General features: G+C 51.3%; 1 protein-coding gene across 1 annotated transcript in view; it reads right to left on the bottom strand.

Annotated features, from left to right (window-relative positions):
• OTOF (otoferlin) overlaps positions 1 to 13,819 on the bottom strand; it is a 90,729-nt gene extending 76,910 nt beyond the window's left edge. The window contains exon 1 of the mRNA XM_067703498.1: positions 13,573 to 13,819. Coding sequence (XP_067559599.1) covers positions 13,573 to 13,651 — 79 coding nt within the window. The 5' untranslated portion in view covers positions 13,652 to 13,819. The remainder of the gene's footprint in view (positions 1 to 13,572) is intronic.
• Between the last annotated feature and the right edge of the window lie 2,870 nt (positions 13,820 to 16,689).

The raw sequence follows: 16,689 nt of genomic DNA, 5'->3' as shown, positions 1-16,689 counted from the left end.
GATGGAATCTAGAAATGCAGAGACACTGGCGGGGAAGAGAGAGAGATGACGGGACATCAGGCAGCGAAAGGTGTGAGCAAAGGTTTGAAAGGATGAAGCAGAGAATGGAGCCTGGAAGGAGTGGGACACAGGACAAGTGTGTTCTGATGGTGAAGGGAAGAATGAAAAGTGCCTCCCCTCGGGGAGCAGCCCCCCGAAGGAAGACCTGGACTGGGGGGTCCTAAGAGGGCACAGGGTGGGGGGAGTGGACCATTACGGGGAAAGACAGTGTCCTGAGGACAAGCTTCAGGGACATGATGGCCTTGCCCAGGACCTAGCCCTCTGGGCTGTATCAGTACCTGACATTACTCTTTTCCTAGTGTGAGCTGAGAAATGGCGCAGAGCACCCTGCTTGTGACTCAGACCCGTCGCTATTATTTCTTTGCGTTATTTACCATTAGCCAGACGTCACTGTCTGCAGTGCCGGGGGTGGCCTGTATGGAGGGTGGCCCGGTAATCACCCGTTCCCTGCTGCAGTGCTGTGACGTCCCCAGCATCTGCTCTCCCCCTGTTCCTCCACAGCACCTCAGGAGGGTGGCCCTGCAGTTTTCATTCCCCCCCAGTTCCAAACAGCCTGTTCCTTTTCGAAGGCCAGTTACCCCCACAAGTGTGGGGAAGCAGGGCCCCGGCATCCCTGTGTGCAGAAGAAAAGCCTGGCTCACTCAGGTTTGGGGCCTGATGCTGCGGCTGAGGCCGGGAGGCCTGGAGATGGCTCTTCAGTCCCTGGGGTCTCAGAGTCATCATCTCTAAACTGGCGGCAATTACCCTGGACGGGCCTACATCCTGGAACCACTGTGAGGGTCAGCAAGAGACTGTTTCTGTGAAAGTCTGAGTAAAGCAGCAAGCCCCTTACAAGCACGAGGGGCCACGGGACAGTGGTGAAGCCTTGTGGGCCCGGCTGCCTGAGTTCAAAGCCCAGCTCTATCACTGGCTGGCCTTGTGCTCTTGAAGAAGTTAACTGGTCTCTGTGTTAGTTTCCTCATCCATAAAATGGAGAATATGATAGTGCTATACACCTGGTACATAGCTCATTACCCAACTGAAAGATGCCTGTTATTCTACTAAAGAGTCCTGTTTTTCTTTTGGCATTTAAGTTGTGTCTTAAATATAAAAATGGTTTCCTCCAGTACGGATCACATTTTGTAGCTTATTTTTAGTAGTGTATAATCAGGAACAATTTTCTCCCTCATCTTGTATAATATTTTTCAAAGTTTAGTTATTTTACGTATGATTAGCTCTTCTTTTAACCAGATAAAATTTACATTCACAGATCTTAAGTGCACAACCAGTGAGTTTTGATAAATGCATATACTGTACTTGTGTAATCACCATACTATCAAGACACGTCAATCAAGAACATTCCTGGGCTTCCCTGGTGGTGCAGTGGTTAAGAATCCTCCTGCCAATGCAAGGGTCACGGGTTCAAGCCCTGGTCCGGGAAGATCCCACATGCCACGGAGCAACTAAGCCCGTGCACCACAACTACTGAGCCTGCTCTCTAGAGCCTGTGAGCCACAACTACTGAGCCCATGTGTCACAACTACTGAAGCCCCCGCACCTAGAGCCTGTGCTCTGTGGCAAGAGAAGCCACTGCAATGAGAAGTTCGTGCACCACAACGAAGAGTAGCCCCTTGCTCGCCGCAACTAGAGAAAGCCCGCACAGCAAAGAAGACCCAACGCAGCCAAAAATAAATAAATAAATAAAACTTTAAAAAAAGAACATTCCTATTCCTCAAGATGTTCCCTCATCCCCCACTTTCCATAAGTCTCTACCCCTCATAGGTAAACCACTGCTCTGATTTCTAACTCTTTTTTTTTTTTTTTTTTTGCGGTACGTGGGCCTCTCACTGTTGTGGCCTCTCCCGTTGCGGAGCACAGGCTCCGGATGCGCAGGCTCAGCGGCCATGGCCCACGGGCCTAGTCGCTCCGCGGCATGTGGGATCTTCCCAGACTGGGGCACGAACCCGTGTTCCCTGCATCGGCAGGGGACTCTCAACCACTGTGCCACCAGGGAAGCCCTGATTTCTAACTCTTGATTTTAAACTTCGTGTAAATGGTGGTATCATACAGAATGTACTTTTGTGTATCTGGCTTCTTGAAGTCAATGTAATGCTTTTGTGTTTCATCTACATGGTTGTATATATCAGTAATTCATTTAATTGCATTGTTGAGCAATTTCTGTTGTATGAATACGCTGCAACTTGTTGATCCATTTTCTTGTTCATACTTTTGGGATTGCTTTCATTGTCAGGCTGTTGCAAGTAAAGATGCTGTGAACATTCTTGCCAAAGTTTTTTTGTCGACCTATCATTTCATTTCTTTTGGAGAAATACCTAAAAGCAGAATCACTGGCTCATAGCATAGGTGTATGTTTAACTTTAGAAGAAACTGTCAAACACTTTTCCAAAGTGATTATACTATTTTACAATCCCATCCACAATGTAAAAGAAATGTTCTGTATCCTCACCAACATTTGGTTATTGTCAGACTTTTACATTTCAGTGCATGTGATGTATTTCATTTTGGTTTTTGAGTTTCATTTCTCTGATGACTAATGATGTTGGTCACATTTTCATGTGTTTATTGGACATTTATATATCTATATCATGAGCAAGGCAAGGTTGTCCACTCCCACCTCATGTTTTTATGGGTTTTTTTGGTTTGTTTTTGCGGTACGGGGGCCTCTCACTGTTGTGGCCTCTCCCGTTGCGGAGCAACAGGCTCCGGACGCGCAGGCTCAGCAGCCATGGCTCACGGGCGCAGTCGCTCCGCGGCATGTGGGATCTTCCCGGACCGGGGCACAAACCCGTGTCCCCTGCATTGGCAGGCGGACTCTCAACCACTGTGCCACCAGTGAAGCCCCCACCTCATGTTTTATACAACATTGCACTGGAGTTCTAGCCAGTCAGTATTTTTCCAATTTTAAACTAACCTTGCATTCCTGGGATAAAACTCACTTGTCATGATGTGTTACCCCTTTCATATATTGCTACTCAACTGACTAATATTTTGGTAAGGATTTTTACATCTTTGTTCATGAGGGATATTGGGCTCTAATTTTCTTTTTGTATAAGGTCTTTATCAGATTATGGTATCATAAAATGAATTATGAAGTGTTCTTCCTTCTCCATTTTCTGAGAGTTTGTGTAAGATAGCATTATCTCTCCCTTAAATATTTTCTAGAATTTACCAGTGAAGCTGTCTAGACCTGAAGTTTTCTTTACGGAAAAGCAGTTTATCACCACCACCACCGCCATCATCATCATCATTATCATTGTTATTACAGACTTGATTTCTTTAATAGATACTGCGTTCTTTAGGTTTTCCATTTCTTTTTGTGTCAGTTTTGGTCAGTTGTTTTTCAAGGGATTCGTTCCTTTCACCTGTGCTGTAGAAATATAAAATTATTCATAATATTCCCTCAGTTTCCTTTTAATGTAACAATATACCCTCTTTCAGTCCTGATATTGGTAATTTGTGTTTTCTTGCTTTTTCTTGTTCAGTCTTGCTACACTTTACCTATTTCATTAATTTTTTTTTAAAGAAAAAACTTTTGGCTTTGTTAGTTTTCTCTGTTGTTTGTTTTCTATTTCTTTCCTTTTATTATCCTTGGATTTAATATTTTAGATTGTATTTATTTTTATTTATTGAAACATAATTCACAAACCATAAAGTTCACCCACTTAAAGTGTATGATTCAGTGAGTTTTAGTATATTCACAAGGTTGTGCAACCATCATCACTAATTCCAGAATATTTTCATCACCTCAAATGAAGCCCCATACTCATTAGCAGTCACTCCCTATTCTCTCCTTCCAGCCCCTGGCAACAACTAATCCATTTTCTGTCTCTATCGATTTTTCTACTCTGGCCTTTTCATACAAATGGAATCATATGATATGTGGTTTTTGTGCCTGGCTTATTACACTTAGCATAATGTTTTTAGGATTTGGGTTTAATTTTCTTTTCTTTTTTTTTTCTTTGGCTGCGTTGGGTCTTCGTTGCTGTGCACGGGCTTTCTCTAGTTGCGGTGAGCAAGTGCTACTTCTTTGTTGCAGTGCGCAGGCTTTTCATCGCGGTGGCTTCTCTCATTGCAAAGCACGGACTCTAGACGTGCGGGCTTCAGTAGCCGTGGCACGCAGGATTAGTAGTTGTGGCTCGTGGGCTCAGTAGTTGTGGCTCGTGGGCTCTAGAGCGCAGCCTCAGTAATTGTGGCACACAGGCTTAGTTGCTCCATGGCATGTGGGATCTTCCTGGACCAGGGCTTGAACCTGTGTCCCCTGCATGGCAGGTGGATTCTTAACCACTGCACCACCAGGGAAGTCCCTACTTTGCTTTTCTTTTAGCAGCTTCTTAAGGCAGAAACCTAGATCATTGATTGTAGGCATTTTTCTTTTCTGCTATAAGTATTTAAAACTAAATGTTGATATGTAGTATTTTCATTAACATCCAGTTAGAAATGTTTTATAATTTTGCTTTTGTTTTCTCTTTGACCTTAGGTTATTTAGAAGAGTATTGTTTAATTTCCAAATATTTGGAGCTTTTAAAGATCTCTTATTGTTATTCATTTCTAATTGAATTCCAGTGGGGTCAGAGAATATACTCTGTAAGATGTCAGTCTTTTGAAATGTATTGACACTTGTTTAATTACCCAGCATATGGTCTGTCTTGATAAGTGTTCCATGTGCATATGAGAAGAATGTGTATTTTTCAGTTTGGGGGTGAAATGTTCTAGAAATGCCAATTAGGACAATGTGGTTGATGATGTTGTCAAATCTTCTATGTCCCTAATGATTTTATTGTTTAGTTGTTTGTGATTCTCTCTTGTAATAACACTTTTTCCCCCTGTCAGGAACACATACTCTTCAATTTTATAATGACAGTTGATGGGACAGTAGAACGAAGAAATTCAATTAAAAAAGAGTTGTCCAGGAAAACAGCTATTCCTTAAGTTCCTTAAACAGTGTGCTCTCCAAAGATCACCAGCAACTCAGATCCAGATTTGGGTTCTGCAGAGTCACTGGGCATCCCACAGGGGAGGCTATCCCTTCCTTTTCCCCACTTCTCAGCTAGACGGAGGCCCCATCTATCTCTCATCTGTTGTTTTCCACAAATCTTATTCAAATATCATTTCTTACCTCCACTCACTCATTTCCCCTTCCCTCACCCTGTTAACACCCAGGGACACAGCAGAAACTCAGGCTTAGGTGAGGGATTCATCTGAGAGGCAGGGACAGGGCAGGGATTATGAACTCCATCTCTCTGGCTCAGCTCAAACCTGTACTTCCTTCCAGGTGCTGCCTCAAAATGATTTTGCCATGTAACTAACTGATGACTCTGTTTCTCATCTTTCAGACCCAGGCACTGAGGCAGAGAGAGAGTGTGATGTTTCCCCTCGAGCCTAGGACAGCACGAGCCACACTCTCAGCAGCTGTTGCATCTTAGGTTCTCCCCGTCTGTGATGGATGGAGGAGCTTGTGGTCTCAGTGATCCATGAGCTGTGCAGAGTACCTCCTGCATGTCAGGCACCGGGAATATAATGAAGCGTGATGGGAGTGTGACTCTTTTTACATCCTTAAATGGGGTAAACAAATATTGTTAAAACTGCGGTCCTGACTTTATCTTAAACCTTGGCTTTTCAGAAAAATCCAGCGAGTGAAAACTGACTTGCAGCTAAGTTGATGAGCCCTGCTGTTTTGAAAAATAAAACAGAAGCAAAGACTGTTGAGCCAGCCTCCCAGGGGTGGATGAGTCCAGGTAGGAAGCAGACAAGAGGCCAAAGGTAAAAATGATCATGGGATATTCTCTGTCTCAGGAGACCTTTCTGGAGCCGTCAGTGGAAGAAACAGATCACTGCCGGGTGCTGCCGGGCTCAGGGGCTGCAGGGTCCCCCGCTGCTAACTGCTTGGCTGTAACTGCCACACCCGCAGGCCGCGCTGCTTCCTGCTGCTTCTGTTTCAGATTTGTTCTGTGCCAGGCACTGTGCTGGTCCCAGGGAACCTGGTGAGGTGCCTGCCCTGGAAGTGACGGCTCCAGGAGATTTTCACCCTATCATCTCCACGTCTGGCAGAATGTGGGGAGAACTCCTGCCCCCCACCAGATCCCTGGGTCCATGGGATCCCCAGGGTCACAATCTACTCTCTTTCTGTCTTTCTAGAAGGCTGCAGCATGAGGGGCCCTCATTAGGATAATCCTTACATTTTACAGGACTTTACAGTTTGTAGAGCCTTTCATGTAGATCAACTTTTTCATTTGATCCCAGAGCAGCCCCGTAAGAACCAGGCATACCTCGCCTTCTCCTAGGTCTTCACTTGCCACCCGGACTCCCAAACCACTGGATTCCAACCACTTTCCTGGGTACTCGGGGTACCGAGGCAAATTTCGGGCTTCCTGGGGGACACTCTCACTAGAATGAGCTGCAGGCAGGCCCATCCTCTTTGCGCCCCCCCAAACCCGCTCTTCCTTGTACGCTCCCCGGCCTCACTGGTGGTCTCACTGTCCACCCAGGTACTCAAGTAGGAAATCCAGCGGCACCCTCGTCCTGCCTTCTTGCTGACTCCCAATCCCAGGGCTGCCTCCTCCTCTGAACGGATGTCACCCCTTCTCTTCAAACCCACAGCCCCCTTTTTGAGGCACAACCCTCTGCCTGTGCCACTGCCCCTCCCTGGGCTCCTGGCCTGAGGTCCTGACCTCTACATCCCCAGATCGGATCTTCCCACCCCATCCTCTTGCCAAGAGCTTTGGTGACTCCCACTCAATTACAAGGCAAAGTTCAAACTCCAGAGTGTGACACTGAAGACCCTCTGTGTTTGAGCCCAGCCTCCCCTCCACCCCATTCCTACCCCAGGCCCTGCCAGCGCTCCCTGTTCCCCAAGCCCTTGACACGGCTCCACACCATCACATCTGTACTGATAGTAGCCCCTCTGCCTGGAACGGGGCCTTTCATGAGTTTTGTCTCTGCCAAAATGCTATCCTCTCTCAAGGGTGTTTAAATATCAGCCCATCCCCTGCTCAGTAAGATCTCCTCTCTGGGCCTGCGCACTTTTCCAACTTCATCTCGTTGACTCACCCGCTCAGGGCAGCTCCTGGAGCTCCTGGTCTGAGTGGGCTTCTCTTGCCTCAGGCTGCCTTGCACCTGTACCTCTCTTTCCAGAACACTCATCCCACTCACAGTGACTTGTGCAATGACTCTCTTCCCCTTGAGGGCAGGGACCTTGTCTGTCTCATTGACTGCTGTCACCCCATTGCCTGGAATAGCACTTAGCTCATAACTGGTCCTTGATGCATATTATTACCTGGATGAATGAAGGAGTGAATGAATGATTAAATACTTGACTTACAAAACACATTAAAATATAGCTTTCAATGAACTGGGAAAGAGTTCATGACATTAATGAGTTAATCAGAAACTTGATCACTGAATACTTGATAGTATTAAGGATTTATTTCTTTTTTAGGAGGGATATAATATGTGGGGTTTTCTGTTTTTTGAGTCCTTGATTTTTACAGCTATATACTAAATATTTACAGAGGAAATGGTGTGGTGTTTGGGATTTACTTCCAAATTATTTGGGGGGTGGGAGTAGGAAGGGGTACAAATGAAACAAGATTGGCCATGAGTTGATAGCTGTTAAGACTGCATGGGGAGAACTTGGGGGCGTTTATACTAGTCTCCCTACTGGAGTATATATTTTAGATTTTCCATTCTAAAAAATTAGTAATAAAAAAAAAAGATCAAACCCAGGGATGGGAGTAGGTGGAAGGGATATAGCTTTTATGTTATCAGTAAAGGTGGGTAAGATAACCAAGACTTTGCAATTCAGGAAAATTATTTGCAGGTCTGTTCTTGAGCACACTGCCTTCCAGCAGCATTTTTGCTGAGGGCCATTTGTAGCAGAAGACAGTTACATGGTCATTTCCATATCATGAAAACACATCTGTCTCATCAAAGCAGGAGAAGCTTAGGGAACATTCAGCACACTCTGCTGCTCTCCGAGGTCTGCAGCCGCTTGCTCTGGCCCCGGGGGAAGAGGATATTTACCTCCTAGGGCTTTAGGCACAGAAGATCCACTCCCCCTGTGATGAGGGGCCAGGGAGTGCTTGGAAGAGTGGAGGATGTGGCGTAAATCCCTCGGGCCCCTCAAAAGCGCAGAGCTGTGTCCACAGCCAGCTGTTCACTGCAGAAACTGTCCTAAGGGTTCCCTCTATCTGCCACCTTCACTGGGGCAACACCCGCTCCACATCCTCCCAGAGAGGAGGTGCTGGGCGGGGCTGGAGTGCACAGGCAGGTCCAGGCGTCCCAGGAGCATCTCAGGGCTGGGACACAGGGGGTACTCTGCCTCCTTCACCAGGGGTGGTAGAGAAGTCTCCGGATAGAAATCCTATTTCTCACCAAGGCGGAGAGTTCCCCCATTTTAATGGGAAAATAAATCTAATTTGGAGGCTGAGGTGGTCCCTGCAGCAGCCAGGAGTAGGGGAATCTTGTCCTCAGTGCCCAGGCGGGGGCCCCAACCCCTTCCCAGCACACAGTCACCCACCCGGCCGTGCGCTCCTTTCCAGGCTCTCTAACCTCCATCTACTACCTGCAGCCTCTGCTGTAACCAAACCTAGCGGCTTCCTGGCCATCGTATTTAAGTGGCATTCCCCTCCTCTGGCCTCTGGTCCCGTCAGTCCCTCACCCAGAATGGCCTTGCCTCCACCAGCAACCCTTCCTCGCCCCTCCTTCTGCATCTCCACGTGTGCGAGCAGCTATTCAAGACCCAGCTTAAGGGCTTCCTCCCCGTCTCCTCTGCCCCCTCCTCTGCCTTCTCACGAAGCCTTCCCTGATCTCTGCAGCTGGGAGCAAGCCGCCATCCTCTGAACGTGTTGCAGTTTCCGCCCCGCCCCTAAGTGCGCCTTGGCCCTCTGTGTCTGGCAGTGTCTCTCCACGAGGTCTGCGCACATTTCCTCTGCCCTGTCAGACTGTGAGAGCCCGGTTCCTTTAAGCCCCACCCTGTACCTTGTGCTCTAGGCAGCAACGCTCAGGAAGAGCCTGTGCCGTGAAGCGGGAGGGGCGGGGGAGCTGTGTAGCCTTTCTTGCTTCCGACCTGAGGACCACAGCTGGACTCCCCAACATTTGCTAGAAGGTGAAGTCAGCCTCCCTCTGGGGCCCTGGAAGATCCCCCGGGTTGGGAGGTCAATGGAGGGAGTCGGGGCCAGGATGCTTGATTCCTCCACTTCCTGATCCCCTTTGGATAGAGAGCTGGGGGTGGGGACATTCACAGTTGGGAACACTGAGCCGAAGAGTGACTGTCACAGAGGAAGAAGGATTTAAACCCACTAACGAGTGAGTACCTCAAAGACGTGCCGTTTCGTGTTCATTTGGATGACTTGGCCCGGGGCTCAGCACAGGGCTCAATTAGGAGAGCTAAGATCAGATGCCTGTCTTGAAGGTGCTTGGAGGTTAGTACAGCATACAAACCGGGGCAGTTTCTGAACTACAAAGTGCCCTAGCTGAGGGGTGGAAGGAGCGTGTACACAGTACTGCAAGGGAGGCCGAGGGCTCCACAGAGGAGGTGACGGCTGCGCTGGGCCTTGAAGGGTGCACAGAATTAACGGGAGTTCTCAAGGTGGAGACGGCAGAAGAAATATGACAGCTCGAGGCTTGGAGGTATAGAAGACTTGGCATCTTTGGGGGAATGGCAGGAAGTTCAGTGTAGTGGGAACCCAGTGGGTGGTGTGGGGAGGGAACAAAGAGGAAAAGTCAGCTGGGCCAAGGGGGGAGCCTTCATAAAGCAAACCTCTTTGCCAATTACCAGGTCAGGCGAATTATGTGGAGATCAGAGCCAGCCTCCAGAGATCACCCATCTTATCCATCGAGTCCCCAAAGTTGGTATCTTGGCAAGAAAACTCAGGGATGGAGAGTAAAGGAAGATTAGCAGGCTGGCCCCAGACAGTCTGTCACTTGGTTCCCTGACAGCCCAGGAACCCATGCCTGGGGGCTTGGTTGGGGCTGAGACCTGGGCAGAAGGTTGGACTAGAAGATCTTAGAGGCCCTTCCCACTCTGCCTTCCGTGGCTCTATGATGCATGCTGGGAATTATTTCAGGAGTTGAAAAAGGACAGCTTAAGCTAACACTTCCTCCCTCTGAGTGGTGACCTGCAGGCAAGATGGCCCCTTCCCAGACAGCCCACTCCTGATTCTGGCTGCGGCCCTCTGCGTTAAATGAGGACTTGCTTACGGTCTCCATCTTGCTTATGGGAAGCGGAGGCCCCGAGGCCCTGTGGTCCGCTTGCATGACGGGGCCTGGGGTCCAGGACTTCTGGTGTCTCCTGTCTGACTCAATGGACTGTGACTCCTGCAGGTTAGGGGCTGTGTCTTCTTCCCCCTGAGGGTTCCAGGCCTGTCCACAGATATCAGCACATTTCAGTGAACAAACGAATGAGGGCAGGACCAGGTTAAGAGGGGCTGCTGGCACAGTAAGACCTAAGAGCTACAGATGGAGCTGGCTGGTGTGTGCTGAGCCGAAGGGCAGGTGGCCGGCTGACCTGGGATGGCAGGGAAAAGAGGGGTGGCCGGGGACAAAGCTGGAGCATGCCCAGCCCACATGGGAACAGGGGCCTCAGGGGTGGTCTGCCCCAGGCCTGGGTTCCTGTGGAACATCTTAGCAGGGGGTCCCTACAGAGCAGAGGCCAGGCCAATTTGCCTCCTCCTGGCACAGGTCGGGAACCCCTCAGGCGTGCCCTCCTCCCCGCTTTATATCTCGCACGCTGCCCTCTCCCCTCACTCCTGGCTGACAGAAGGAAGCTGGGCTGGAGAGATGATGACTCAGAAGCCAGCAGCTGCCCCAAGTAGAAGTGAAACCGTTGTCTCACAAACACATCGGTCATTTAAATGCTCTTTCCTTAAAACTCTTTCATACCTATTTTTTTCACTGAAGCAACCTGATGAAGTGAATGTTATCATTGTACCCATTTTACTGGTGAGTAAACTGAGGGTCAGAGAGGTGAAGTAAGTGGAAGAACCCAGGTAGGACCCAGGGCTTTTGACCCCATATCTACAGATTTCTCTACCACAACCCCATAGGGCTCTTTCCTAAGTGTCCTGTGTCGTGCAGCACAGAAAGTCAAGCTTTATTTCAACCAGTTGATCTGGTCTACCTGGGCCACGAGTAACTCACCTGGTGCTCCCTCACCCCACCTGGCATTGAGCTTCACTCAAGGGATCTGGGGAGCTCAGGGCCAGCATCTCCCTCTGACCGTCCACTGGCTTCTCGTTTCTCCCTGCAGGGTACTTGCTTGGACACCAGTGGTTGTGTGTGCAGGAGACACTGTGGAACATTCTAGGGTGAGTCCGTTCCCTCTGAATTGTAGTTAGTGTTGGTCTTTTGGGGCATCTATAGTTGTCAACTGCTGGCAGCAGCAGGTGAATGGCTGGGGCATCTCTGGTTCTTGCAAAGGACTCTTTCTGGAAACCTGCTTGCCATCTGCCTGTTCCTGCTGTCCAACCCCCTCCCCAGGGGCTCTGCCTACGGTCACGTGCTGCAGATGCAGAGCCTGGAAGTGGATTTCTCCACTCAGTCCAGAGGGCATGAGTTGCAAATAGGCTAATTCCTGTGTGGTCCACTGAGGCTAGAGGACTAGCCCCACTGCCCAAGGAAAAAGGTGGGCATCCGATAGACAAGGTGCTTAACCCCAGTTCACCAGGAGGGGATAAAGAGGCTTTCAGGGTGGAGCAGCCAGGGCTGGGATGAGGTTTTGTGAACTGGGGCCACTGTGCTTCGGTCCCTCCACTAAGGCCATACAGATCTCTTTACACCTTGGTTTTTCTGCCTGCAAAGGGGACTGGTTTGTGCAGCCTGGGACTGTTCTGTCATGGCAGCAACAACACGGCGACCTGTAGCTAAGGACCCAGATACCGTGCTATCTTCCCACCACGGGGACACGTGTCACAGATGGAAGGACACACTTGCTTTTTCTAAGGCAGCACGAGCTGGCAGGTGGCACGCGGAGAGCCAGGGTGCTGCAGAGAAAGCAGTCTGGGCGGGTGTGGGAAGCAACAGGCAGCCGAGCCCCCATTCCTCTCCCTCCTGCTTGCACGCACACTGCGATCCCCTCCACCTCTGCCTGTCCCTACGCACAACAGGCCACAGTGTGGATAACCCAGGGCCTCGTGCCCAGAGCTGGCCTGACGGTAGCTGCTGGAGAGGTCCTGAGAGGGCTGCCCCATGGTCTCACCTCTCCCTCCTGACGCAGGTGCAGATGTGTGTCCAGCCTGGGCCCTGATGCTCACTTTGCTCTTTAATCTGGTGGGTTCTCTCAGCTCCTCCCCTACTCTCCCACCCCGCCCCCCCCCCCGCCACCCTCAGACACTTCTGTGGGGAGAAAGGGCCATGTCTAGTGAGGAGCACCCTGGCCTTTGGTCAAAGGCTGCCAGACATGCCCCTGGCCCAGGGGGCTAGGCTGTGGCCAGGCAGAGGCAGAGGCAGAGGCAGAGGTGCGTGGGTAAAAAGCAGAGGGAAGCCTGGCCTTGTCTTTCCCTGCTGAAACCTTCAGGGGCTGCCCACCTTCCCCAGGGTGAAGGCAGTCTTACCTCCTCGGCGCTACCTGTCTCTCCTGCCTCAGCTCGCACCTGCCCTGGGATCCAGGCTTATGTTCCCGTGTCCCAGCTCCTCTCCTGTTCTTGGGCATCCTGTCCCCTCTGTCTGCTCTGTTCTTACCTCTTCACCTTGCTCCTTTCTGCTGTTCCCTTGGGTTTCAGCTGAGGTGTCACCTCCTCCTGGAAGCCTTCCCTGACCACCCTGCCTCCAGCCTGGGTCAGGGTGCTGCTTCTGTAGCTTGCACCCTACACTCATCCCCATCGTCATCGTATCACACACTTGTCCCTATTGTCTGCCCGCTGGTCCTCCTGTCCCAGTGGATGTGGGCTTATTGAGGTCAGGGTCTGGGTCATGCCCAGCCCCTGGCCTTGGCACAGAGATCATAGTAAATGGTCACTGGATGTGTGAGAGGGAAGGAGGCTAGGAAGAGAACCGACAGAGAGGGAGGCTGGTGGGGCTCATAGGATCCCTGACCACAGACAGACCTGCGAGAAGCCAACAGTATCCCCATCATGCTGGTTCCTAGGAGCCCCCCGGGTCTTCCAGGCTGTACACCACACCCCGACTCTGTGCCCAAGGAAATCAACCTGCAGGTGGGAGAGGGAGAGGAGGAGGGGGCCCAGGGAGATTCCGCAGCGCTGGGTCCCTCAGCCCTGGGTTCTCCTGAGCCCTGGGGTAGGGTCCTCACTTTTGCCTCCCCAGGACCTCCTGCAGGCAGAGGACAACCCTCTGGTTGGCACATTGGCGAGTGCAGGGAGAGACACACATGCAGACATGGAAACGTGGGGGACCCTGATTTTCAAGAAATCACAATGGTTAGTCAGGCCAGGGGCAGATGGCTGCCTGTGAGAAGCCTCATCGCACCAACCTTCTAGAACTTTTCCAATCCATCCTCCCCTCCCTGCCCTATCCCGTCAGCCCGGAGCTGGGGTCCCCATAAGACTGGAGAGTCCCTACCTCGGAAAGTCACTTTGGCGATCCGGTCGCCCCTGCCCCGCAGCTCGGAGACCGTCTTGAGGTGGACGAACAGAGCCATGCTGGTGCGGGAGCCTGGGTACCGCCAGGCAGGAGCAGCTGGGGAAGGAGTGAGCTCTGTGGATGGAAGGCACTCGGCACACGTGCCTCCCTCCTCTCCTACACCGCCTCCTCTCCCCTCCGATGCTGCCCACAGAGATTAAGGCAACCAAGCCCAGCCGCTCCTTCCAGAGACTCACAGCCCGGCCAACCTCCACCCCTCCAAGTTGTCAGCCCAGCGTGTGTGCATCTGTGCGTGTGTGTGTGTGGTGCGCCCGTGCGCAGCCTAGCAGCGCAGACGGTCTGAATTCATTATTCAGCAGCCGCCTGCTCCCAGATAAAGGACGGCCCAGCTTCAGGTGTCTCCTCGCAGCTCCTGGGGCAGAGCTGCCTGCCCTCCCCTCCACAGGGCCTGCCAGGCAGCTCTTCTGCCACCAGGAGTGGGAAGATGGGAGTGGGCATGAGCGCGGTGGGCCGGGTGTGGCGCGGCACCCCTCCCATGGGGGAGAAGGAACTTTACGATCTGTGTGCACAGGAAGCTGAGCTGTTGCATTGATGTTTCAGGGTGCCTCCCGCCCCCCCAGTCAAGCTGACCAGCAGGGCTGCTGGTGCCCACCAGGCTCAGGGGGCCTGGACGCTCTGGAAAGGTCACACTGTGCTATGAAGAAATCCCAGCCCAGGGCCCTTCAGCTGGAACATCGGCACCTACTGGATAGCATCAAGGCTGTGCCTGGTGGCCAGTCCCTCAGAAATGGGAGCCCTAAGAGGACAGGGAATGGACTTTCCCACCTGCTCTCATGGAGATTAGGACCCCAAGAGGCCGGGTCCTGACTCCCTGGGATCTGGGAGGATGGAGGTGCTGTTTGGGGGGCACTGAGGAGCCAGGCTAAGCATGGCTGGAGATGCCTGACTGCGAAGGCCTCAGAGGCTTATGTCTTACTAAGGGCAGTACTTCAGGTCCAGGGCACTAACCCAGCCCCGTCCTAGGGCCTGGGCGTGGCGAGATGTGCTGCAGGAGAACTGTCAGCTGCGAGTGGTTGGGGAAGGGATTTCTGTGGCAGAATTTCCAAGGACCAAAGGAGATCTGCCCCTCCTTTCTTCCAGCAGCACACCCCTGGAGGGGCTCAGTGGGAAGGGGACCCTGGGGGCTGGGGTCCCCGAGCCTGGAGCCTTTGCAGGGCCATCTGCACCCTTGTTCTTGCTGTTTGCTCTGCATGGAATGCCCCTACCCCATCCCTAGCCTCCCGGCTCAGCCCGACTGATGCCTATCCCCGGAAGTGCCTCTGCACCCCCACGGCACTCAGGCTGGGTCGGGTCCTTGTCTGTGCTGTCCCGTCCCCTCTCATCCACTGCTTCCTTGGGCTTCTCCACTTACCTCCCCCGACCCCCGACTGGGAGACCCTGGAGCCCTGCACCTTTGTGTCCCCAGAGCCTCGCATGGTCTCCTGTGGATAGTAGAATATCCCATGAATGTTGACAGGATAAAAGAGTGAGCGTGGTGACCTATCTGAACAGTCTAAAGGTTAAAAAAAAAAAAGAAATATTAAATTTTTACAACGTGCTGGCAAGAGGTCACTCTCCCTTTGAATTCTATAGTCCAAGCGACCTGCAGGGTACCACAAGAGCATTCTTCCTTCCTTCTGGATGTCTCCTCCTACTCTACCCTATTTTTCTTTATCTCTTTATGTTCTAATTCCTTCTCTCTTTCCTTCCTCAATTCCTTCTCCTTTCTCACATTTATCTAGCCATATTGAATTAAAGAATATTTTAGAATATTGTATTTAGGCAATAAAAGTGAAAGTCTAATTTTCTTTAAAAAAAAAACAACAGATGTTTAATGTCTCTTTTTAAAAAAACTAACTTCACTAGCGTGTTCCAACCCTAAGGCCGTCAGGTGATCTTTGTAAAGCCTGGCGGCGCTGTACAGGGAAAAAAATCCATCTCCCTAGGCTCTCTGGATGTTCCCTCGTGAAGGGGGGGAGCTTCATGAGGCCTCCTAGGGACCTGTGCATCTTTAGGAGAAAGCCCCTGAACTTGCCCTCGGTAAGGCCTGGAACTTTGCTGAACCTCAGTTTCCATATCTGTGAAATGGTAGCAATTCCATCCGGTCAGCACACAGCACCCCCTGGCTGAGCCACTGACCCTTCTGAAACCTGAGCCAGATCCCACTTTTTAATTTCCACTCTCCTGACTATCACCCATTTGGGTAACTCTTAGTACGACATTCATTCACTGAATGTGTACTGAACTCCTTCTGGTACCAGGCGCTGGGGACTCAGAGATGAACATGGTAAGTACTAGCCCTCAGGGAGAAGGGGCAAAGGAACTAGAACACAGACACACAGAACCCAGGACGAAGGGTCCATGGGTGGATCAGCTTGGAAGCCATTAAGGGGGGAGGGAGTGGGCACCGGACCTTGTCTGGGGATGGAGGTCTTTAGGACCACCTTCCTGGAGTTGTTCTAAAGAACTAAAGGTTGTTCTTTTACGACTTTTATGAATGTTGCTCTTCTCATAGCCCATGTTCTGCGTGGAGAATTTAGAAATCTATAGGAGTGGCTGCGTTTTGAAGGATGGGTGGAGGGTCTTGCATCCCATTTGCAACCATTCATTCCCTTTCAGCTCCTTCTCCTCCCCGGGCCTCAGTTTTCCTGCTCTTGCACCCCTTGGAAGCCTGTGCCCCCGCCGGTTCCATTGTCATCTGTCTGAGAGGGCCTTCTGAGGATTCTGGAAGCTGAGGTCTTCATCGGCTGCCACTGACAGGGTCAAACTGTGAAGATAACACCCCTCACCTGACAGATGAAGTGAGATTGTGACGGAGGAGGTTAAACTGCAGAGGTGCTTGCTGACACCAGGACTGCTGTAGGGGGAGCCGGGGAGCAGGTGGGGGGCGAGACACAAAGAGCCTGGTGCCTTGGAGGCTGTCTGTCATCACCCCCCGCCACCCCCGCCAATTAAAGACCTTAGGCCCCACCCTGCCCTACATGTGGCCCAGGGCTGTGTGAGGGTCACTGGAGAAATCTGGGTGTGGGCACCGACCACCTACAGGAGGGAGGCACT

This window comes from Pseudorca crassidens, chromosome 14 (assembly GCF_039906515.1).
Source record: "Pseudorca crassidens isolate mPseCra1 chromosome 14, mPseCra1.hap1, whole genome shotgun sequence".
In the NCBI taxonomy this organism is placed as follows: Eukaryota; Metazoa; Chordata; class Mammalia; order Artiodactyla; family Delphinidae; genus Pseudorca; species Pseudorca crassidens.
Note: the sequence above shows the minus strand (reverse complement) of the source record. Positions and strands in the feature narration are given on the sequence as shown.